The sequence below is a fragment of the Physella acuta genome, unplaced genomic scaffold (genome assembly GCF_028476545.2).
Source record: "Physella acuta isolate Inbredline_101_S28 unplaced genomic scaffold, ASM2847654v3 ptg001144l, whole genome shotgun sequence".
NCBI lineage: Eukaryota > Metazoa > Mollusca > Gastropoda > Physidae > Physella > Physella acuta.
Genome location: NW_026732661.1, coordinates 143817 through 169716, shown reverse-complemented (window position 1 = coordinate 169716; position 25900 = coordinate 143817). Strand labels below are relative to the sequence as shown.

Genomic DNA, 25900 nt, shown 5'->3' with positions numbered 1-25900 from the left:
GTAAAAAAAGGCAATAAAATATACACAAATTTGAATTGATATTAAATAAAATACAAAACTGAAATTGACTTCGTCACCAATAACAGGTAATGTTGGCAAAAAAAGTATGTGCATAATATTTTTGGGGACGATTTCAAAACGTTTACCCACAACATAATTAGACTGACCATGTATACGTCTATTTATTGCGAGCATCAACATTCTTTTCCAACTCGTCCATTGCATAAACCATGGGATATAAATATCTTACAACAGTCGAAACTTGTGGCACACCCACACACAACGTACAAACCAACCACAGCTAGACAAAACATCATCATTTTACACAAACATCATCATCACCATTCTATGACCAACAGTCTCACCAACAAGAACCATTAAAGCTTTTTGATTGTTAAATAATTTAAATAAATACATTCAGCTTTATGGACACAAACAATACCAGCAGTTGGTGGGTGCCTTCATCAGACAGTGGGTGTCCCCTTAAGAAGTGGGTTCCCCAACAAGGCTTGGCTGCCCAATTAAAATGTGGGTACCCCATCAATGAGTGGGTGTTCAGCTCAATGTGTGGGTGCACCATCAAGGAGTGGGTACCATATCAAGGAATGGGTGTCCCCATTACAGTGGGTGTTCCGCCCAATGTGTGGGTGCCCAATCAATGAGTGGGTGTTCCGCCCAGCGTGTGGGTACCTCCTGAAGAAGTGGGTATCCCACTCAAGGAGAAGTGGGTACCCCCATCATGAAGTGGGTGGTGTGTATTCTCGTTAGACGAAGTGGGACGGTAAGTTTATCTATCAGCAGTTAGAAATCGGCGGAGGAGGCATGCCATTAGGACGTGGGAAGGGGAGGGGGTGCTCCAATGAAAGTTTTGGTCGATAAACGGTTAATTGAGAGTAGAGGGCTCTGAGCTTCAGCAAAAAGGGGGTGTGACATGAAAGGCTCCCAGTGAGAGCCATGCTGCCATCACAGTAGGGCAGAGGCGTAGCGAAGGGGGGGCGGGGGGGACATATGTCCTCGGGCGCCGACCTTAGGGGGCGCCAAATTGAAAGTATGAGAGGGCGTGCAAATGAAAAGTTCGAGGGGGGGGGTGCAAATCGAAAGTTTGTCCCCGGGCGCCGGGAGGGGTCGCTACGCCTCTGCAGTAGGGGTGGGGGGCCAAAATCAGTTAAACCCACTCTTGTTGAGATTTTCATCAAAGTGGCTAAGGATGGGCATGACAATATACGTGTGCATGTAATCTTTTTTAAACTGATTTTTTTAAAAATAATTTATCAAACAATATTTTAATATCGTTTGTCATCATGAAGATCCATTTAGAATTGAAAAAAAAGATTACAAATAAAAAGAAAAATAACACAAAACCTATACAATTTTTTTTACATCAGTTAAAAAAAATACCTGTGAATTTTTATTCTACTGTCCATTTGTATTACATACCGTATTTTAAATCACCTCAAATGTTCTACTTAACATTAAAGATTGGAGATGGGGGTAGGTGGCGTGTCGGCAGGCAAGTAGCCGAGGCTAGCATCGTTTTCAAACGCCTTGTTAACGTGCGTGGAGCTACCATTGGTGACAGCAGCATGCGAACCACCATTGGTCACACCAGCATGCGAACCACCATTACTCTGCTCCACCTTCCCATTTGAGATGGCCCTGACCGGCTCGACCTGACTGTGGCCGTTGTGTTTGGACGGACTGTACTGGCTGGGACTGTCGTCTTCCAGGTCGACGTGGGTAGCGGGGCCGATGAAGGAGAGGATGACAGGGATGAGGAAGACGGCGTGGAGGACGCCGAAGCCGATGACGAGGAGCATGATCTTGAAGAAGGACTGGAAGATGTAGGACTCGGTGAAGAGCAGGACGACCACGCCGATGATGGAGGAGATGCCGCCGTTGAAGATGGGGCCGGAGGCGTGGACGATGGCGTCACGTGACCGGTCCTCCCGGGTCCGCTCCTCGGACACGATGTAGGCCGTGCACACATGCGCACTAAAAAAAAATTGCAAATTTACAAATAAAATGTACTTTAAAGTTTCTATCATTTTTTTTTAAATCGTAATTTTAAAAGCCAATAGTCGATAAGTTAAAAATTTTTTTTATAAAATCGAAACAGTTTGAAAAAGTTACGAAAACATACATATCATGAAAAGTTTAGTTTCAAAATGAGTTAGACGTGATGGTTAATTTTTACAAATATGTTTGAAACCTGTTGACAAACTTACGAGCCACCTACCCATAAATAACCTAGAAAGACTTCCTTATTTTCATTAAAAATTATTCAGAACAAGACGTAAATGTATCTTGATAATCACACATTTAAAAATTCTGTGTTTTATGACAAACACTCGAATCATGACAAACACATTAATAAGACTGATTTGTATCACGACAAGCACATGACATGTGACAAACTAACTTGTTTTAGGACAAATATTCATACATGACTGACTCGAATCTTGACAGACATACATGACCAACTATTGTGTTTTATAACAAGACTGACTTGTATCATGACAAACACCCATGACTAAACGAATGTGTTTTATAACAAGACTCGCTCGAATCATAACAAACACCTATGACTAAAGAATGTATTATATGACCAACATACGGCACAAGACTGACTTGTATCATGACAAACATCCATGACAAACATCTATGACAAACATTCATGATAAACATCCATGACAAACATACATGACAAACATACATGACAAACATCTATGACAAACGAATGTGTTACATGACAAACATCCATGACAAACGGACTTGTTATATGACCAATATCCAGCTGAAGACTTATATCATGACAAACACCTATGACAAACGAATGTATTACATGACCAACACCCAGGACTGACCAGAAGTCGACAGAGAAGCCGACACTCATGATGAGATGTATCATGGTGACCGAGCTGAGGGTCAGCCCCCAAAGGGCCATGAACCCGAATATCCCGGTCACAATCATCACCACCTGCACCATCACAATCACCACAATCAGGGGGTGGGGCAGGAAGATGCAGGTCACCAGGAACATAACTGTAGATTGAAAAAATAATTACAATCACTGTTTATGTAACTGTTAATACATCCACTGTTTATGTAACCTATCCAAGGTTAAAATAAAACTCTCCAACTGTCTTAAAATATATCTGTAACGGCCCCGGAAAGTCAACAGTAGTTTCTAGATATTATTTCCGTGGTAGATATGACTAGCTCGGTGTAGTTTTTCTAAAGGACTTTTGCATTAACAAGATTAGGAAGAAAGAGACAAAAAGGATTCAGTAGAAAGGGTGTAGGTCTAATGTTTCATATCTAAGCGCATTTTGAGTGCTAAAAAGTGCGCTACTGCATATTCAGATGCACAATGTAAGCTGCACAGTGCAAGTACTCATATAGGTGGGATTGTTCTAAAGGTTCAAAGTGCAAAGGGGTTTATCCTTACTGTGTATGTTATATTTGATTTTCGACAAAATATAATTTTTTCATTGTTAAGGAACTAACAAATTACCCAAACAACCAAATGCCGATATAACAAAATGCCCTTAAACCACATGTTCATATGACAAATTGCCCATACAACTTAATGCCCATATTCCAAAATGCCCTTCAACCAAATCCCCATCTAACCAAAGTCCCATCTAACCATATGCCCATATAACCAAATGCCCATCTAACAATATGCCCATCTAACCAAATACTCATCTAACCATATGCCCATCCTATGCCTATCTAACCATATGCCATCTAACCAAATGCCGATCTAACCAAATGCCCATCTAACCAAATGCCCATCCTATGCCCATCCAACCAAATGCCCATCCTATGCCCAACCAACCAACCTGCTAGTGTGACACCGACTGTCTGGAGGGTACTAGGCAGTACCGACACGTACTGCTCAAAATACACAAAGGCGGGATGGTAGGCGAACACGTCTGCTGGTGAGTCGTCTGCTACCTCTCTCATCCGGGTCATCAGGTTGGCCTGGTCATTCGAGTCGGTCACCTGATACAAAAGTTGGATGTGGTGACCTTTGTTTTAGGGTCATGGGATAGAGAAAGTAGGATGTGGTGACCTTTGTTTTAGGGTCATGGGATAGAGAAAGTAGGATGTGGTGACCTTTTTTGGGGTCATGTGACAGAGAAAGTAGGTTGTAGTGACCTTTTTTGGGGTCATGGGTCATGGGACATAGAAAGTAGGATGTAGTGACCTTTGTTTTGGGGTCATGGGACATAGAAAGTAGGATGTAGTGACCTTTTTTGGGGTCCTGGGACAGAGAAAGTAGGATGTAGTGACCTTTTTTGGGGTCATGGGACAGAGAAAGTAGGATGTGGTGACCTTTTTGGGGGTCATGGGTCATGGGACATAGAAAGTAGGATGTAGTGACCTTTGTTGGGGTCATGGGACAAAGTAGGATGTAGTGACCTTTGTTTTGGGGTCATGGGACAAAGTAGGATGTAGTGACCTTTGTTGGGATCATGGGACAGAAAAAGTAGGTTGTAGTGACCTTTTTTGGGGTCATGGGTCATGGGACATAGAAAGTGGGATGTAGTGACCTTTGTTTTGGGGTCATGGGACAAAGTAGGATGTAGTGACCTTTGTTGGGGTCATGGGACAGAGAAAGTAGGAAGTGGTGACCTTTTTTGGGGTAATGAGTCATGGGACATAGAAAGTAGGATGTAGTGACCTTTGTTTTGGGGTCATAGGACAAAGTAGGATGTAGTGACCTTTGTTGGGGTCATGGGACAGAGAAAGTAGGATGTGGTGACCTTTTTTGGGGTAATGAGTCATGGGACATAGAAAGTAGGATGTAGTGACCTTTGTTGGGGTCATGGGACAAAGTAGGATGTAGTGACCTTTGTTTTGGGGTCATGGGACAAAGTAGGATGTAGTGACCTTTGTTGGGGTCATGGGACAAAGTAGGATGTAGTGACCTTAGTTTTGGGGTCATGGGACAAAGTAGGATGTGGTGACCTTTTTTGGGTCATGGGACAGAGAAAGTAGGATGTTGTGACCTTTTTTGGGTCATGGGACAGAGAAAGTAGGATGTGGTGACCTTTTTTGGGTCATGGGACAGAGAAAGTAGGATGTAGTGACCTTTTTTGGGTCATTGGACGGATAAAGTAGGATGTAGTGACCTTTTTTTGAGGTCATGTGATAGAAAGTGGGATTCATTGACCTTCATTTCGGGGTCATGTAACTTAAAGTAGGATTCATTTCGGTATCATATGACAGAAAAAAATAGGATTTATTGACCTTCATGCTGAGGTCATTTGACAGAAAAAGTAGGATTCATTGACCTTCATTTTGAAAAAAAAAATCGTCTTTAAAATACAGGTATAACAATTTAGCAACAGCAGGCACATGAGTGTTGGGGGGGGGGGGGGAAGAGAGAGAGAGAGAGAGAGAGAGAGAGAGAGAGAAGCAAATAACTTAACGACCCAGTCTAGACTACGTGGACGAAAAGAGTAAAACAATTTTAGCCACCGCGACAGAGTTTTGAAAACGAGGGCCACTAATTTAGCGACCCAGACAAGCTCCGTACATCACACAAGCTGTGGCCAGTAAATGCCATTTGACGCAGACATGACTGGCGTTAACTGACCCCAAATTAACCAGCCTGGCGCACGGAGCAGGTTCAAGTCCTGCTGTGAAATCATTAATCTAACGTGCAGGTTAACATGTCCGGTGGCGCCTCCGTCGTGCAGGTATAAAAATCCGAGTTTTCCTGGACGGGAAAGTAACTTTACCTGTTGGGGAAGTTATGTTCATGTAGGTCATGTCACACGTCCGAGCTTAACAAGTCGTCGTGGTCAAGCTCAAGAGCTTAAGGCTACAATCCCAAAGGAATTTGGTTCGAGTGGCGGTAATATTTTTTTTTTAAGAGAGTAGGACTTTGGACTTTGTCCCTTGTCCTGAGCTAGATACAAAAAGTCACACGGGTTAGAAGGTTGGCAGGGAAGCGATGAAAAATGTCTCGTGCTTTGGATACGTTATACGTTCATCGTCATCATTTTTTTTCTCGTTCGTGCCCAAGACACATGCTGAAGGTGAAGTAGAGATAATATGTTTCAATGACCGGGGCGTAGGGGGATAATGTGGTCAGCACTATGACCAGCCACCTTAGTTTTCATAACGTGAGTCAGGAACCCATCAGAGCTGTGTAGACTCAGGCACATCCTACAGACACGAGCCCGGGATCCGAACTTTAGATTTCCGGGTCAACAGTCATAGGCTCTACCAACCGACCACGCCATCCCATGCTATACGTTACTGAGCTTGAAAAACTACCGTCTCTGCACAGTTGAATGTTAAAAAAAATAATTTAAACTTACAATATAAAATACTACTTTTTATTTTAAGCGGTTATTCACGGACCCTTGTAGAAATAAAAATAAAACCAAAGGTATTTTACTGTATCTCCTTTGTGTAACAATTCACCATGTCCTCACACGTGAAAAGTACTTACAGACAATGTACTACCTTATATGAGTACACTTGGCTAATGACCTACCTTATATTAAACCAGGAAAATGACCTACCTTATATGAGTACACCTGGCAAATGACCTACCTAATATTACTACACCTAGAGAATTACCTACCTTATATGAGTACACCTGGCAAATTACCTACCATATGAGTACACCTGGCAAATGACCTACCATATGAGTACACCTGGCAAATGACCTACCATATGAGTACACCTGGCAAATGACCTACCATATGAGTACACCTGGCAAACGACATTGCTTATGTACACCTGGCAATTGACCTACCATATGAGTACACTTGGCAAATGACCTACCTTATATGAGTACACCTGGCAATTGACCTACCTTATATGAGTACACCTGGCAAATGACCTACCATATGAGTACACTTGGCAAATGACCTACCTTATATGAGTACACTTGGCAAATGACCTACCTTATATGAGTACACCTGGCAACGTGAGGCTGTGATGGTCATATTATCTGGCCCGAACACAATGTCGTTGTAAAACCTGGGGTTGTTGCTGAGAAAATCACGGAGTCCCGAGAAGAACGCGTCATCACTTGTTGTGTTGTAGTATGGCGTTTTGGCAAGGTTGAGGAGCCAACAGCTGTCTATGAGGGGGTCGATAGTACTGTCCTCTTGGGCTTTGGTGAACAGGTCCTGAATGTCCTAAATAGAGATGAAAGAGGGACATTTAACTTTGGTGTAGAGGTCCTGAATGTCCTAAATAGAGACCAAAGAAGGACATTTAACTTTGGTGAAAAGGTCCTGAATGTCCTAAATAGAGATGAAAGAGGGACATTTAACTTTGGTGTACAGGTCCTAGATGTCCTAAATAAGGACAAAAAAGAGACATTTAACTTTTGGTGAACAGGTCCTAGATGTCCTAAATAAGGACAAAAAAGAGGACATTTAACTTTGGTGAACATGTCTTGAATGTCCTAAACTTTTGGTGAAATGTCCTAAACAAGGACACAAGAGGGACATTTAAGTTTTGGTGAAATGTCCTAAACAAGGACACAAGAGGACATTTAACTTTTGTTGAACAGGTCCTGAATGTCCTAAACAAGGACACAAGAGGGACATTTAATTACTAACTTTTATTCTTGTTTTAAATGTGTTTCTTGCAACCAGCTATTGAGCTATAGTTAATTCATCTTGCTATTTATTCAGATAGCCTACTCTGAAATTGCTAGCTCAAAAATTCTAAGTTCGAATACTGGCCAGCAATGATCTTGATTTTTAATCTTCAGACATCACTCGGCAACTTCAGCTGCATTACATATCCAGCATACATTGGACATACACCTCATTGTATGCCGCGTTTATAAAAAAATATTTAACGACAGACTGTCTTGTTTTTATAAATGATATCTCAGATGTTATTATTACATTAGCATACATTTAACATAAACAGATTTGATTTACAAACCATGTTGACACATACAAATTTGATGTCAGTTTGACTTTGTCAATGCCACACGCATCAAAATTTTTACCCGCTTACAAATGCGCTATAAATACCCTTTTATAATGTGGCGTTTTATTTTTATTTTTATACTTTTAGGAGCAAGAAACAGATTTCTCATGCAGCAGACAAGGTCAGTGTATAACAGCACCTGACATCAGACCTGCACTTTACAAGGTCAGTATATACAGGCACCAGACACTCACACCTTAACCAAACAACACACACCACCAGTGTATACCAGCACTTGACATTGAAACCTGTACAGACAAGGTCAGTGTATACAGGCACCAGACACCCACACCATTACCAGACACCCACACCTGTACCAGACACCCACACCCACACCCAACACACACACACCACCATTACGCACCTTTAAAGTCGTCTCGCTCCTGTAATCTTTTGTTGTGGTCGTGACAAACGATATGGGCAGCTTGACCCCGAAATCTTTCGTGTCCCAGATCTAGGACAAAATTATTTCCTTTAATTAGAACATGAAATATCTAAAAATAAATTTTAATTAGACCATGAAATATCTAGAACAAAAATAATTTCTTTAATTAGACCATGAAATATCTTGAACAAAAATATTTTTTAAAAAATTAGACCATAAAATATCTAGAACAAAATTTATTTATTTTTAAATTAGACCATGAAATGTCTAGAACAAAAATAATTTCTTAAATTAAACCATGAAATATTTCAAAGCATGCTCGTGATGTATGAGTTTTACCACTCTAAATTTAGAAGGCAATAATTAAAATTTTTAAAAGATTAGTTTTTCAACCTGCATATGTTTTGAAAGCTATGAAATCTTTTTTTTTTAACTTAATTTTTTTTTAAAGGGTAAGACGCGGAGATCTAGTATTAAATTAAAATAAACGGGTAGGGTAGTTATTCATTTTTACTTTCTCGTATACAGAGTGTGGAGGAATTATTCTAATCGTGCTGAATAAATAAAAGATATTTTGACAGTTTTCGCCGTTTTACACCTCCCTACTTTATCATATACGGAACATAAAGGCTGCATTTTAATCGAGCAAAAAAATCTAAATAGAGATTATTATAAACTTTAACGTTTTACATTCTTCGAGAGTTGAATAACTTAATTTGGCTATTTTGTCCGTTTCAGTTACGTTGATTACATTTTATATAAAAGTATTCTTTCAAATTTGTATCTCTGTATCAATTTTTGAGCGATTTCCATAACTGGAAGTGGTACATATTCTACTTCCGGTTTCATAAAAGCCAATAACTAGAGCGCCGTTTAAGTTGAGTAGACGAAATTTAATTTGTATTCAATGTATTTCATATACATATTCAATTGTGTGAGCAGTATTCTTTCTATTTTTTGAACGATTTCAGGTGACCGGATGTGGTCCGTTATTCTATTTCCACGTGAACATTTTAACTTGAGTACTGTTTCATTTTGGTTACATATAGAAGTATAGGATCGTTTACTTGGATTATATTTAGTTGCACGATAACAATACTTTCGCTATACTTCGTATGCAAGAAAGTCAAAATTAAAATATACAGAAAAATGTCCTGACCTGGTATTTGTGGAAGTAGGAGGACGTTAGGACCAGGTCCTTCAGGTCTAGTCCCTGACGTAGCTGGGTGCACCCCCAGACTGACACGCCCAAATAGCCAGCAAAGATAAGCAGGATGACAAACCTCATGGGTTTCCACAGGATAAACCTAGATGGTAAGTCAGAATGTTGAGTATAATTATTCTGGCAAGACACTGAATGATCAACATAGAGGGCTAGACATGAGCTATATGTATAAGGGACTGTGTATTATTATCTTGCTTTCCTTACTTTCCCCAAATGAAATCAGGTGCCTAGCAGAACTGTGACCGAAGCCCGGGAACTGAACCCTAAACTATCAGGTTAGCCATGAAGGGCTCTAGCCACACACTCTCTCTCACCATAACACGAGAACATTAGGTCTGCTTTGTCTCGAGAACACGGCCGGGATCGTTCTAAATCTTCCCGAAACTCAAATATGGAAATTAAACCCTTACTTAACAGTAAGCAGCAACTTGGATTTAGTAAAGCCCCTTTTAATAGCCTCAAATAACACAAAACGTATTAGCTCCTATAGACATGTAGTGTTGTTAAAATGGACAAAGCCCTAAATGTAGAGAGCAAACCCTAGACATGTAGTGTTGTTAAAATGGACAAATTCCTATTTGGTGAGATAACCCAAAACGTTTTAGTCCCAATAGACATGTAAAGTTGTTAAAAAGACAAAGCCCTACTTTGTGAGAGCATATTTAGGCCCCTTCTCGCACAAGCTCTGGTCGTCATTTGGGCCTTTGGGCACCGTCCCCCCACACATGCACACGTAACAACACTTGTGGCCCTCCCTGCTCAGCTCTGCACGCGACTTGGGCACCGGCTTGCAGGTGATGGTGTGTCTGCTGGCGTACACTCGACGCCCGTGGAACGTCAAGCACGCCCCGAAGAACGTCGCGTTGCAGATGTAGCAGAGCAGAACTCCAACACCTGCGGATGTGGGGTTTTAAAATTTTGACGTTACTTTCTTGCACTTTACCAGAGTTTCCGGGTTACTTGAACACATCAACTTCAAACTTAAGCTTTTCATGTGACGTTAAACATTCATGACCTCAAAAGTTAAAATAATGTTCTTGAGGCTGGACGAGGCTAATCTGGGGCATGTTTTTTAAAAGCGTACTTTTAGCAAGGGGAGATAAGATTTATAGGGGAAGGGACACGAAGATCTTGTGACTTACCAGTGTAGATGCAGAAATTTTTGACGCTCCTGAAGACGCTCATAGATCCAACGGCAAAGGCGAGGAAGTCAGTTACTGAAATAGGGAACGAAAAAGTCTTTGAGTTGAAAGTCAGTCAAAGAAAAGGTGAGAGAGAGAGAGAGAGAGAGTCTTTGAAGTTTTTGACTTTGGTTGAAAGGAAGTCAATAAAAGGATCATATAAGAATGTAACAGACATCTGTGTATTTTGAAAATCCACCCAAATCTTATCTCTTAGCATTGGGTACGGCGTAGTCGTGCGAGATAGCGTATGTTTGTGTACTACAGAAGTCTCAAGTTCGGACCCTCCGGGCTGATGAGGCTCGTTAGCAGGGGACAGCAATTCCATCGAGGAGGGACAACTCCTAAATGAAACTACCACTGGCTTGTAGATTGTTCTCAGATGGACATCGGCAATGGAAGCAAATCCAGAAAGAGAAGAGGCTCAAGTCCGAAAAAACGTGCCATATGGCGCATAACATGTTGACAAGTAATACTTTGTGTTGGAGCAAATCTCCAATATTACAATAAGAAATATACCTTAGTATATATATGGGAAGAACCATATTTATAAACCTAAATACGCCCAACCTAATAGAGATACACAACAAAGACAACCGTACCTAAGCATTTAATTTGAAAAGGCCCTTCACTATTTAAAAGTAAAGATTTCTCTTTGGACCTAGCGCTGTATATAAGCAGATGAAATAGAGTTCATATGTTTTTTTGAATGGATGGTGTGGTCAGCATTATGCCTTAACTTTCCCCAAGTCAGGTACCCCTCAGAGTTTTCCCATCTATATAGCAGCTTACTATTGACTTCAAGACTAATCTGATAGGGGTTGAAGATTATCCTTAAACAAAAACCCAGGTGTAAAGTCAGCAGTACCTGAAGTGATTGTGATAAAAAAACAGGTGTAAAGTCACCAGTACCTGAAGTGATTGTGATAAAAAAACAGGTGTAAAGTCACCAGTACCTGAAGTGATTGTGATAAAAAAAACAGATGTAAAGTCACCAGTATCTAAAGTGATTGTGATAACAAAAAAAGCCAGGTGTAAAGTCTACCTGAAGTGATTGTGATTCCAATGCCAGCCTTTTTGAACACGTGCCCTATCCTCTCCTCCACAGAAATGTCTTTGAGTGCCGTTGTCTCACTCCATGTGCCCATCAGCAGAAACATGTCGTCAACTCCAATACCTAATTAATGACATGGACTTTAGTTAAATACACATATCGTCCACTCCAATACCTAATTAATGACATGAACTTTAGTTACATACACATATCGTCCACTCCAATACCTAATTAATGACATGGACTTTAGTTAAATACACATGTCGTCCACTCCAATACCTAATTAATGACATGAACTTTAGTTACATACACATGTCGTCTACTCCAATACCTAATTAATGACATGGACTTTAGTTAAATACACATGTCGTCCACTCCAATACCTAATTAATGACATGAACTTTAGTTACATACACATATCGTCCACTCCAATACCTAATTAATGACATGGACTTTAGTTAAATACACATGTCGCCCACTCCAATACCTAATTAATGACATAGACTTTAGTTAAATACACTTGTCGTCTACTCCAATACCTAGTTAATGACATAGACTTTAGTTAAATACAGATGTTGTCCACTCCTATGCCTAACAAATCACATGGACCTTTGTTAAATACACTTGGAAGATACCGGCGGTTTAATATAATATACTACAATGTAAAGAAACTGACTGATATTATAATTTTTATAGTTATAGTTAATTTAGCATGTGATATTTTAATAAATAGATAAAACACACATTCATACACACACATACACACCGCTAACTAACAACTTATAACTTTTCACAAACATACACACACACACACTCTCTCTCTCACACACACAGAACTTACCAAGAGTCAGAAACGGTATGACGCCGACGATGTTCACAAACTTGACCCCTTTCCCCTCCCCTCCAAAGAGAACTTACCAAGAGTCAGAAACGGCATGACGCCGACAATGTTGACAAACTTGACCCCCACCAGCGTGATGAGACCAAAAGCTCCCATGATGCCCAGCAGAGCCGCCAGAACCCCGGCATTGGCCAGCAGAGCTCGCGTCGATACACAGTCGCCACCTGGTGGAGTTATAGGTCAAACATTACACGGCTTCTCCAGTCATCTTTCTAACACGTTGATTATGCTAACAGAGCTCTTTGTTTTGATCCACAAGGACCGAGACAAAGTGCAGCACAAAAACACATAAAGAAAATCGTTGGAGGAAGACTAAAAAAACACACAAATATTATAGGAAAGAGTGGGAAAGAAACGGAAAATAGCAAAAGACAGAAATGAAAGGGTCTTATAAATGGCCTATGCTCCATTGATAGTTGAAAATGGCAAAGAAGAAGAAGTCGGGTGAGTTCCAAAGTATCCCAGGAGCATATTAAAAACTGTCTAAATTGTTTTTATTGCATTGATTAGATACGTTTGATAGCTGTTTGTGTGTGATTCTTCAGTTTGCCGTGGCATAAATACGCTAGAAGCGTACGAGGAACTTCCGTTACATTATCGTATGCTTGAAGCATTAGTGGAGCAAGAGTTTCGGGAAGGTGGAAATGGGTGGAAAGGTGGAAATGAGGAAACCGGCAACAAGTATTACCAGACAAGGCACTTCATGGAACACATAAGAATCAAGAAAAAGCGTGATGTTAAAAAAGACTTGGCGCAGAGAAAAAGACTGGCAAATTATGGAAAACAGTGAGAACAAAATGAGAAATATCACAACGGACAGAAAAGTGTGGAAGGATATTGTAAACAGTCTATGTTATAATTACTTGGAGTTGAAAAGGGCGAAGAAGAAGAACATACCTAAAAAGTTGCGATTATTACCTGAGCTAACGATGGAAGCGTAGGTTATCATCAGTGTAAAGGTGAGCGAGAAATACAAGATGTCTCCAGATGTTCCTTTGTCCAGTTCCAGACTCAACGATTGAGAAATGGCGTAGGAATACTAAAGGGGAGAAAAGAGTTCCAATGTCAAATTTCCTAGTGTGTTAGCATTCACTAATAAACATATTTGATTTTAAAGGAATTTTTTTTTTAATTAATGTTTTGGAACAATTGGAGTGTGGAAACTTGGCTGAGGCGATATGGCAACAGGTCTTAGCGGCTAATTTTTGTGCTCAGAATCTCGGCATTTGTAAAGGGCTTCTGCCAGATTTGTATATGTAAAGCCCGGCGAACTGGCTTAAAAGATACAAGTACCATCGTTACTACCATTCGTCTGGTCCGGGTGCTCGGACAATATTTCATAAGATTTCATGGATTTATAAGTTTGATTAAATCTCTGGTTGTTTTCTAAGTAGTTTTACATGAAAACTCATTTTCCAGCTTCTTGCGCCTGCTATTATCTGTTTACTTATCCACAGTGTTTCTTCCAGACTTTTTTCTCCGGGGGGGGGGGGGCACTTGAAATTTTCGGGGGGGGGGGGGGGCGGTAGACTTTCTTCGGGGGGCGGACACTGTTAAAAGTATATATTTTCTATACAAATTATATGAATTTCATTTCGTTCGGGGGGGGGGGGGGGCGGTAAAAAATTTTCGGGGGGGGGGGGGGCGAAGAGATGACTGGAAGAAACTCTGCTTATCCAGTCTGGTGTGTTCTATAAAGTTTTCAAGTCTTTTGCGTTTTGTTAAACTAAGTGAAATGTTTTTGTTGTAATGTGGTTAGCGTTTGAAAATAAGCTAAATAAAACGCTAAAAATTGGGACATGTGTCGTTTAGAAAATAGTTAAATCTGCTAAAAGACAATTAACTGAGAACGCCAGTCTCGATTTCATTTAAATATCTGAGTAACAAGTCTAGGACGGCTTGGTTGGAGGGCGGAGCTTAAGTCTCGAGGTCATGTCCTTGTCCTGAGTCCGTGGGAGGACCTTGTGAATGGTACATGACTTATGTAAGGGAGACTAGTATGTCATGCAGAGGTCAAGAAACATATGAACTCTACTTCATCTGCCACATTAATCGTCAGGTAAGAAGGGTAAATCATACTTTAGTAACAAATATGTATACATGTTTATATATAAATAACAAAACATTAATACAAAAGACAAACAGGGGTATGTTGAAAGGTCAAATCCCTAGCGGTTAGAGTTGAGAGGTCAAATCCTTAGCAGTTAGAGTTGAAAGGTAAAATCCTTTGCGGTTAGAATTGAGAGGTCAAATCCTTAACGGTTAGAGTTGAGAGGTCAGGTCATTACCTCCACTGTGCTGAAGTTGGCTCGTTTCATAAAATCAGCAAATTTGAGTTCCCAGTCGAGGGAGAGCTTCTCAACCTCTGGGTTGTCCTGTCTGAGCGGGAAGGCGAACTTAATGGAGCCAGCAGATCTGAGGAAGCCGTCTGCCGTCACGTTGACGTCACTCAGGTACAGGTTCAGGTCGAGGGCGGCCATCGTGGCCCACACTGGGTAGGTGACTGTCCCCATCTGGAGCATCGATCTAGAACAATTCGATGGCGAGGTACATTTATAACATTGTTAACTTAGTCTCATTATTGTCGTTTATCTGTTAAACTTAAGATACAATTTTCTATTTCTATAACTCAACATATTTGATAAAAACTTTTATTGGAAGCTTTATAAACACTTAAAATTTAAAACATAGTTAATGATGTTTTGACAATATGCCTACTTCAGCTTGTGAAATAAATACAAAATCATTCTACCTAGATCTAAGTTAACTAACGATTAATATATAAAAACAAAATTAGGAAAAGTATTGTTGTTGATAATAAGGTTTACGATGCGCTTTTATTACAATAAAATTAATTTTAAAAATGCCATGAGGACGTAGTTTAAAATAGAATGATAATAATACGAACATAAAATAAGGAGAAAAGACGAAGTCCCCATCCACTGCGCATGCGCCTTCTCTTCGCACGCACAGATCGTTGTACGTGTAGTTCTTGCCGCTTTTTGTTATGGTCAAGCTCATGGCTTCTCTGTAGAACGTCTGCAATACAAAGTCTCATTAGCAGCCGATTAGGATAAGGGAGTATGTTAAAGAGTTTGGTGTTTCATGAAATTTAGGGAAAAAGTTTAGTGTTTCATGAATTTAGGGGAAAAGTTTGGTGTTCCATGAGATTTGGGGGAAAGTTTGGTGTTCCATGAAATTTGGGGGAAAAGTTTGGTGTTCCATAAAATTTGGGGAAAATGTTTGGTGTTCCATGAGATTTGGGGGAAAAGTTTGGTGTTCCATGAAATTTGGGGGAAAAGTTTGGTGTTCCATAAAATTTGGGGAAAAAGTTTGGTGTTCCATAAAATTTGGGGAAATAGTTTGGCGTTCCATGAGATTTGGGGGAAAAGTTTGGCGTTCCATAAAATTTGGGGGAAAAGTTTGGTGTTTCATAAAATTTGGGGAAAAAGTTTTGCGTTCCATGAGATTTGGGGGAAAAGTTTGGCGTTCCATAAAATTTGGGGAAAAAGTTTGGTGTTTCATAAAATTTAGGGAAAAAGTTTAGTGTTCCATTGCATTTAGGGAAGTTTGGTGTTCCATTAAATTGGAGAAGTACTATGACATTTCAGAAATAACTTTGGTATTCTATGACATTTTGAGAAAAACTTTGGGATCCTTTTGAATTTAAAAAAATTGTTTTTGTGTGACTTAGATGCTAATTATAAGCCAAGAGCTAAATCATTATAAGCTTATGAAATATAATTAGCATTATGTTTTGCTTGAAAATAAAGTAAAAGTTGTTTTTTTTTTCATTTTTCCAGCTTTGAGGTCAGACTGTGACCTTGCGACACCCTACTGATAAAGAAATGTCTGTGGCAAAAAAACATTTCTCAAAGTGGACAAGACCGTGATGACGGTTGAAATATGGAGACAGCTCATTTCTCGCGAGCTTTCATAAGAGGGGCGAGAGTAGGTCAAACCATGTTCCCTTATATAAGGGAGCCCCCGTAAATCACATCCTTCCCCCCTCCAGACAACTAGAGTTCACGGCCAGCGGTCAACCTATTTCTCTGACCCCTATAAGACAAAGTTTACCTGACATCTATACTTAAGGACGCTTGTACTAAAACCAAAAGTTTACAAGCTGTGACTGGAATGTGACGTTTTATTCACGGGAAAGTTATTTTTAGAAAAAAAAATGGCGGAAGGAGATTGGCACGTTTACCCCTAAATATTTAAACTTTAGGTAAATGACTTTATAATTAACCCTAGGCGCCAAAAATATTTGTAAAGTACAGCATAATAACAACCAGGAAAACATATGTGGTTTAGTTAAGCTTTCACATAATATTCTAATTAATACAACAGTTAATTTAGGCGACAAAAAGATTTGTAATATACGGCACATTTAACAAAATGCGATGGTTTATTCAGCTTTTACATAGGATAAGAGTTGAATGCGAGGTTGATAAACAGGAACATGTACAACTTGTGTACAACAACAAGTACATGAACGAAAATTGTAGTTATGTAAATCTGTTTTCTGTTATGCAACTACACGTTTATGTAACTGTGTTTTTCTGTTATACAACTACACGTTTATGTAAATAAAGGTCATTGAATTCAATTCTATATTTATTTATTTTAATTTTATTTTTTATCTATTTAGAGTAATAAGTTTTATAAATGTTGGAATTACTTTTTTAGTTATATAACTTTTTTCTGCTTCATAATTAAAAAAATGTATGTAGAAAGAGGTAACTGCATTTCATTTTAAATTTAGTTTAGAGTTTAGTGTTGTATTTACTAAGTAAATCAATATTCTCTTCAGATATTTTACTCGCTCCTTATCTTTCATCCCCCACACCCCAATCTATATTTTTGCTTGGGTCAACATGAGGGTCAGGGGGTTAGACCCCTCCCCCATCCCCGAATTCCCCACCTACTGCAAGACAGTCCAGCATCGCATGAACAAGCAGCTGAGTATCGTATGCCGTGTTTCTTCCAGATTTTTTCTCCGGGCCGAGGGGGGGGGGGGGTCACTTGAAATATTTTTGGGGGGCGGACTAAATTTTCGGGGGGGGGGGGGGGGCGGACGCCGTTAAAAGTATATATTTTCTATTTGAAATCCATTTCGTTCGGGGGGGGGGGGTAGGCTTTCTTGGGGGGGGGGGGGGGGGAGATGCCTGATTGTAATGACCTTTAACACACTGGTTGCATTGTCTTTTCAGCTCAAAAAACCCGCGCATTAATTGTATAGTGCTGTTCTCTTTACGCAAAATATTTCACGATTTCCTACACACAATCTTTCAGTCAAATGATCGTAGATTGTGGGAGGGGTGGGGGTGGAGGGGGGCTCAAACTTAGCGAGATCACGGTAACAATTTAATGAAAACATATCTCTTGATGTAGAACATGGGACGTCACTCTTGAGTCAGGTTATGAGTGTAGTATCATGACTGTGACGGATATGACAGCGAAAAGACGTCATTGTGATTTATTGTTTTCTCGTCAAGAACAGAGTTGTATAGGAGGTGGTGTGGCCATTTTTGTTGTGGTATTTCTTGGTAGTTTGGGGGTGAGTATATGCGTGTGTGTGGGGGGGAGGGGGTGAGGGGGGGGGGGTAACGGTCTTTGTGCAAGGAAAGTAGAGTCTCTGTTTCTGTAACATTGAGTTAGGTACCCATCAGAGCAGGGTGAACTCAGGGACGTTCTACTGACCTGAACCCGGATTCGAACTCGAGACTTTCGGGTTAGCAGCCTAACGCTCTAATCGCTAGTAGACCATGACCTCTTGGACACAGTTAGTCCAAGACTGAGCGTGCGCCAGTGTGTGCCCGTGCTTGTGTGTATGTGTCTCTGTGTGTGAGTCTGTGTCTGTGTGTCTGTATCTGTGTGTATGTGTGTGTATGTGTGTATATGTGTGTCTGTGTGTGTCTGTGTGTATCTGTGTGTGGATGTCTGTGTGTGGATGTCTGTGTGTGTCTGTGTGTGTCTGTGTGTGTCTGTGTGTCTGTGTATGTCTGTGTGTGTCTGTGTGTGTCTGTGTGTGTCTGTGTGTGTCTGTGTGTATGTGTCTGTGTGTATGTGTCTGTATGTGTGTCTGTGTATCTGTGTGTATATGTGCATGCGTGTCTGTGTGTCTGTGTGTGTCTGTGTTGCTGTATGTGTATGTGTCTGTGTCTGTGTGTCTGACGTGTCTATGTGTGTCTGTGTTTGTGTCTGTGTGTGTCTGTGTGTCTGTATGTATGTCTGTGTGTGTTTGTCTGTGTTTGTGTGTCTGTGTCTATGTGTCTGTGTGTCTGTGTGTGTATGTGTCTCTGTATGTGTGTGTGTGTGTCTGTGTGTGTGTGTGTGCTTACCTTCAGCTCCTCCAGGACCGGGTCCGTCAACACGGCCCGGGGCCCCTTACTTCTGAATATGACGATACCCTGGGCCACCAGCCGGTTGGCGCTGAAAGGGTCAAAGTTGTCGCCGGAGAGGTCGGGGAAGGTCGCCACCACAAGGTCACGGTCCTTGACCGCTCGGGAATCTTCAGGGGCGTACAGGGTTTCTGTGGGGGGGGGGGTAAGAATCAATGTTAAAAAGTCATTATGTTTAAATGTTAAGCACATGTAAACGATATATATTGAGAAAGGATTGAATATTCTGTCAGATACATAGAGAGGTTCAGTAGTAGAGCACATGATTAAAAATTGTAAAGTCTTGAGTTCGATTTTCTGCTAGGATGTATTGGGTAAACTCAGCACATATGGATACCCAGCATATATTAAAAAACGCTGTGTGAATAGATATCGACACTGATAGAAACAGTTGCAAGAAAATGTGGACAATGGAGAAAATTATTTTGTAGTGGTTCTGTCGTATTGACGATCAGAGGTTAATTTTAATTATAATATCTTGGAATAAAGGGAACACGTTATTTTGTATAGTTGTGTCCTAAAATAACGGAAGTAATTGTTTAAATGGAAATGATTATTTTTTCAAAAAATTCGTATGTTCTAAATGAGAAAAAATTAGGGGAACTCTACTTCGCCTGTAATATAGACCAACGATTCTCCTCTGAAATGTTTGTTTTCTGCACTATATGGTACAAGAGTGATTTGATGACTACGAAGCAAATAAAGAAACACGTTTTTTACAACTCCTTCAAGTGAAGGACAAAAACAGTTTGTACAACGAGCAACGTACCAATGTCATTCTCTGGGTCGTAACGTATGAAACCAACGGCCAACCCGGCACACACGACCGCTGGGATGACCAGGAACCAGATCGGGTGTTTGGCCAAAAAGTAGCCGTAGTTGTAGAACCCACGGAGCAGCAGACGATGGCAGTCCCAGACACACTTCATCTCTGTAGGCTAGTGTAAGCCAGAGTCTGTGGGGGGGGGGGGGGGGGGGGGGACGACGACACAAGCAGGCTTCTTTAGATTAGTTGTGAGAGGTCATCGAAAATAAATTATAAATGAGAGGTCGTCAAATTAATTGTAATGAGAGTTCATCTAATTAATTGTAATGAGAGGTCATCAAATTAATTGTAATGAGAGGTCATCAAATTAATTGTAATGAAAGGTCAGCTAATTAATAATAATGAGAGGTCATCAAATTAATTATAATGAGAGGACATCAAATTAATTATAATGAGATGTCATAAAATTAATTATAATGAGAAGTCATCAAATTAATTATAATGAGAGGTCATCAAATTAATTATAATGAGAGGACATCAAATTAATTATAATGAGATGTCATAAAATTAATTATAATGAGAAGTCATCAAATTAATTATAATGAGAGGTCATCAAATTAATTATAATGAGAGGACATCAAATTAATTATAGTGAGAGTTCAGCTAATTAATTATAATGAGAATGCGTCAAATTAATTATAAGAAAAATGTGTCAAATTAATTATAATCAAATTAAGTATAATAAGAATGCGTCAAATTAATTAAAATGAAAGTTCATCCAATTATTTATAGTGTGAGTTTATCAAATGATTTATCGTGAGATTTCATCAAGTTAATCATCATGAGATTTTATTAAATTAATCATGAACAGATTTTATTAAATTAATTATCACGAGAGTTCATCAAACTAAGGATGATCAGAATTCATTAAATGAATCTTTTTGAAACATCAACAATTAATTTGTATGATGTTTCTTCAAGTTAACTGTGTTAGACTTCATCAAATAAATTATCGTTTGATTTCATCAAATTAATTAATATGAGATTTCATCAAATTGTTTATCATGAGAATTCATCAAATTAATCATGAAGATACTTCATCAAGTTAAGGATCATGAATTTCTCTCGACACTAATTATTGTAGTGACGAATCAATACATTATATTATTATACAAAGAGCAAATCTTACCTTATCTTCTCTGTTGTCTCCCTTGAAATGAAATTCGCTCCTTCCTTTTTGAGTCAGAAAATTCTTTGGTCTCCGGATGTACTTGTTACCTGGCAATATAAATACACCATGACTAAATTAAATTAACCGTAGCTGGATTTACTAGAGAAATAACTTCCTCGACCACATACATCTAGGATAAAAACAATCAGCACATGAATAGTTATACGTGCGTAGGTTAAAATAAACTAATTAAAATTAATATCTACATTTGATTATACCGGAAAATTAATTAGAAACAAAATTATAAAACTTGAGAACGCAATGAAAAAAAAACCCACAGTTATCACGATGTTGGCAATATAATTTTAACCAATGATGACCTATGCTGAACATGTGATGCCATTAAAATACATGTCTGTTGGCGTAATTTTATGTAAAAAAAAAACTCTAAAAATTCCCAAATCACACTTTTATTCTTAAAATCACTTTTTTAATTTAAAAAGTCTTCTGATAATACCAACAACAACAACCACAGCAAAAAAATAAATAAATAAATAAATAAAATAATGTATTTAGAACTGTTACCTTTGTTAAAACATACACAAAATTAAATCTTTTAATCCGTGGTTATAAAATGATTATTGTTTTCTCGAAAATCTAATTTTATCAAAAAACAAAATTTAAAAAAAAGTTTGTTTTATTAGTTCTGAATTTTCGCATAACCCCAACAGTCTATTATCATGTTCAATGTGATAAATGATATAAGTAGGCAACAATATTGCGTATATAAGAAGACTTTCATTTAGGGTTCGAAAGTTCGCTAGATTGTAAACAATAGCAGCATAAATTAAAATTTTGTCGTGCGCTCGAGTTCCGGGTAGACGGGGAATTTCCGAAAAACCTGCTGTTCCACTGTCTTGTTGATTAGTCAAAACTGTAAGCGACTTAAGTGTCTGTTGGCGTGTATGTGGTGATACGTTTTACTTACACATTAATATATATATATATATATATATATATATATATATATATATATATATATATATATATATATATATATATATATATATGGAATGGAAAATAGAAATGATTGGGGGAGGGGCACGGGGTGATAATCACAAGGGTGGTAATAACAGAGGTGGTAAGGACAGGGGTGGTAATGACAGGGGGTGGTGGTAAAAGACAGGGGGGTAATGACAAGGGTTGTAGTTTTGGAGTGTAGTGATGTGGGTGGTATTGATAGTGGTGATAATGCCAGATTGGGTGGTACTGATGGGGTTGTACTGATGGGATGGTAGTGATGGGGTGGTACTGATGGGGTGGTACTGATGGGGTGGTACTGATGGGGTGGTACTGATGGGGTGGTAGTGATGGGGTTGTACTGATGGGGTGGTACTGATGAGTGGTATAGACAAGAGCTGTAATGATGGGGTAATGACAGGAGGGGTACTGATACAGACGGAACTGGCATCTAACAAACCGCTACATCCTTAAAGTTGAATCGTGTAGCGGACCCTAGAGTGAAGCTCGCTGCCTGCATGCTAATTTCTGATTCTACGACCTTAACAGGAGCTTAACACTTGCCCTTCCTTGTTTGCAACCAGCATGTTCACGTGTGTGTTATTGGGTTAACCTGACGACTTTTTAAATGTCCTATTTGTGTCGTTATAAACACGGACAATAACTGGCTTAAACCTAAGAGGGGGGGTATAATGTCAGACCAGACGGTCACTTGACAGATACAATAGAGTTCACATTTATTTTTCAATTCCACTGCATACGATGCAATTGTATAACGGTTACATTTTGCCTCATGTCTGTATATTACCCGACTAATGCCAGGTACTCAGTAAAGCTGGGTGAACCCATTGGCACTCTACAGGGGCTACAGACACCAGCCTATAAAAACACTTTAAAAACAACTATCGATACTTCTAAACGAGCCTTAAACGTTACTCTAACCTTAAAACAGCCGTAATCATAACCCTAACCCTAATAGGGCCTTAAACGTAATTGTGACCTTAATAGAGCCTTAAATGTAACTCTAATCTTAATAATTTATTTATCATAGGTGAGGCAATGCTAGTTGTATTAGAACGGGCATAATATCCTCCTTCCATTCAGCCCCCACCCCCCCCCCCCCCCTTCAAATCCCACCCCATTCCACACGTTAGGTTTAAAATCTTGCTACTTATTTGGGTACGGCTATCCAAAAAGCTCCATAATTGTTTATTTAGTTTTGCGTAAGCTCTGTTATTTCTGATGAAGTGCAGGCTTTATCTAATCAAAATGACTAACGTGCGTAATACCTTGAACTAAACTATGTGTACATGTGACTGACATTGGTTCAGAGAGTATAGTCTATTTATATACGTTTTCGTCAGCTGAGTGTTTTGTCTTATGTGAAACATGTCGATGTAAATATCCGGGTCTGGATAAAAATAACTCAGGGCCACCCGCCCTTCAGCGTAATTTGCCGTTTTAAATATTTGCCTTATCAGTAACCTTGACACACACAAAAAAATATGTTCACGGTATCGATTGAACGTGTGACGTAGTACACAGAGAACGCAAATGTACTTTTAACGATTTTCTTGGAAACGTTACGCTGAGCTGTTGTTTACGATTGAATGGGGAAGTCTGATTTAACCGATTTACAGTTAGGCTTAGGGTCACGGGTAATATAACAATTACGGCCATAGTTAAGGCTAGGGTTAAGGTCTATGTCAAGTTGGGTTGGAGAGGTAAAAAATAAATCCATTGATTAAATAATATTGTCAACGCTTGGATGATTTTCTTTTTTTTTTTTTTTTTTTTTTTTTTTTGAGTAAGGATACATTACATTAACTGCAGAAAGGTTGTTAATTTCACCTTTTACCTGTTGTAAAGCCCTAAGCGGACCACATTTTTGTTGCCTGATATGACTATCCTGTATAGCATACGTTTTACATGTAGACAGAGCCGGATTTACATGTTAGCTAGACAAGAACATGTGTTTGTTGTCAAATTTATTTTTTAACATTTTTTTTTCAAACCGTGTTGGAGCCGAGTTCTTTTTCCACTCCAGTAACGCAGGTGTTTTGTTTTGGTCGGCAAACTCCTTTTTAAGAAAATGCAATTATTTGTTTTTGACATACACTATATGGAATTGCAAAAGGCCCCTTCCGAAAATAGCCTAGGATTTTATATTAAATCAAAATCCGATTCTGCAGGTAGAACACGCCTGCATTACCATTTTGTCGAAAAAGAATGACAGAATGGTTTCTAAAAAAAAACTTAACTTGCCTGATGGTCAATGGCGTAGGCAGAGGGTGTTTTCGACCTATATATATATATATATATATATATATATATATATATATATATATATATATATATATATATATATATATATATATATATATATATATATATATTTTTTTTTTTTTTTTTTTTTTTTTTTTTTTTTTTTTTTTCTCACCCACATGATCTATATATTGGATTTTATATAATAAAATATATGGAAGAGAAATATTTAAACACCTTTATGGCCAACTTCTGACTGCATGTTTGTTATGACTAGGATGTTTTTTTTTTTTGTTTTTTTTTTTTTGCGTTAGGCCGTTATTCATAAATGACGTTAAACACATGTGGCGGAGGGGTGTTGTTGACGTCATGGTTTTTCAAGTAAGTGTTTTGAAAACTGAATATAAGCAGTTAGTTCGCATTTTAAAAAGACCTTTATGTAACTTACTATAAAAATAGACAAGTATTCTATTACCTAATTTTTTACTCAGCTTAGTTAAAATTTTTAGTAAAAAATCGGTTAAAAAAAAAAGAAACTATTGGCAAAAATCGTTTCAATCATGGGGTGCACATGGTAGGTGAAGTAGAGTTAGTCTATTTCCCACCTACCGTGTTTCTTTCAGACATGTTTCTCCGGAGCGGGGGGGGGGGGGGGGGAAGAGGGGACTTAAAACTTTCATGGGTGGAGGATAGGGTGGTTTTAAATTCGGTCGGGGGGGGGGGGGCGGAAAGATGCATGAAAGAAACTCTGGCTATTTATCGGCAATACCACCTAGACGGCACTTATGCATGACTTTCTACAGGCAGTTTTGTCTGCACAATTTTTAACTAACGAACATCGAACATCTTATTAACAAACTGCGAACCCTATAATATGTAAGCTTATAGTTTCCCTTTTCAGAACGTAACTATCCATAGGCAGATGAAGCAAAGTAGTATATGTATCTTGACCGTACAATTTGAATGGATAATGTGGTCAGCACAATGCCAAGTCGTTTTACTTTCCCCAACGTGAGTCAGGTACCCATCAGAGCTGGGTGGACTCAGGGACGTCACGAACCGAAATCCGAACTCAAGGTTTTAGGGTTAGCAGTTGAAAGCTCTATAACCCGACCACGCATGCCTAGTTTGGATAAGCGTAATGGAAATGCTCTTAAAATGTATCCGCTTTTTAAGTCAATTGTTTTGTTTTCTATTTATTTAAATGTTTACTCATTGCTTACTCGTTCAACAGACTACGAAAATAACTCGATACAATTAAAACTAAACAGTGCAGTGAGCGTGCTGTTATTGATCTATATATATGATGTTTTATTTTTACCCAGGCAACCTAAGCCCTCCATTGATTAGCTTATAAATCAAAGTAATACATTTACAAATAAATAACTAATATATTAACAATAAAACACTACTAATTTAATTAACAAACCAAATGAAAATTATCTTTACCTTTTTTTTTTCAGGAAAGAAGTGGAAAAAAAATTTAGGCGATACTCAGTGTCGTCACCGCACAGCGCAGGCTGGTTTCTATCAACACCGACATTTTGT

At 38.9% G+C, this 25900-nt stretch overlaps 1 protein-coding gene across 2 annotated transcripts; it reads right to left on the bottom strand.

Annotated features, from left to right (window-relative positions):
• LOC131956270 (patched domain-containing protein 3-like) lies at positions 1 to 25900 on the bottom strand. 2 transcript variants are annotated; one of them, XM_059320716.1, is made up of 17 exons: positions 25802 to 25900; positions 21086 to 21174; positions 19900 to 20085; positions 19071 to 19261; positions 15635 to 15765; positions 15015 to 15252; positions 13645 to 13765; positions 12744 to 12890; positions 11817 to 11948; positions 10733 to 10807; positions 10238 to 10484; positions 9525 to 9672; positions 8345 to 8434; positions 6933 to 7169; positions 3846 to 4008; positions 2865 to 3042; positions 1 to 1992 (listed from the first exon to the last, which is right to left on the bottom strand). In XM_059320716.1, exons 3-17 carry the CDS (start codon positions 20057 to 20059, stop codon positions 1473 to 1475), a joined length of 2778 nt encoding a protein of 925 aa, XP_059176699.1. In that variant the 5' UTR covers positions 20060 to 20085; positions 21086 to 21174; positions 25802 to 25900; the 3' UTR covers positions 1 to 1472. The 2 variants fall into 2 exon arrangements, with proteins under 2 accessions (XP_059176699.1, XP_059176700.1); XM_059320717.1 differs by lacking the exon at positions 25802 to 25900 and adding an exon at positions 21653 to 21768.

What these genes read in the sequence shown, in the direction of transcription:
- LOC131956270 (XM_059320716.1), bottom strand. Translation starts at nt 20,059, where the DNA reads ATGAAGTGTGTCTGGGACTGCCATCGTCTGCTGCTCCGTGGGTTCTAC. An exon ending in AAATTTCTGCATCTACACTG is followed by an intron (nt 10,485 to 10,732) that starts GTAAGTCACAAG and finishes CCACATCCGCAG; the next exon opens with GTGTTGGAGTTCTGCTCTGC. An exon ending in GGCTTCTCTGTCGACTTCTG is followed by an intron (nt 1,993 to 2,864) that starts GTCAGTCCTGGG and finishes ATTTTTTTTTAG; the next exon opens with TGCGCATGTGTGCACGGCCT.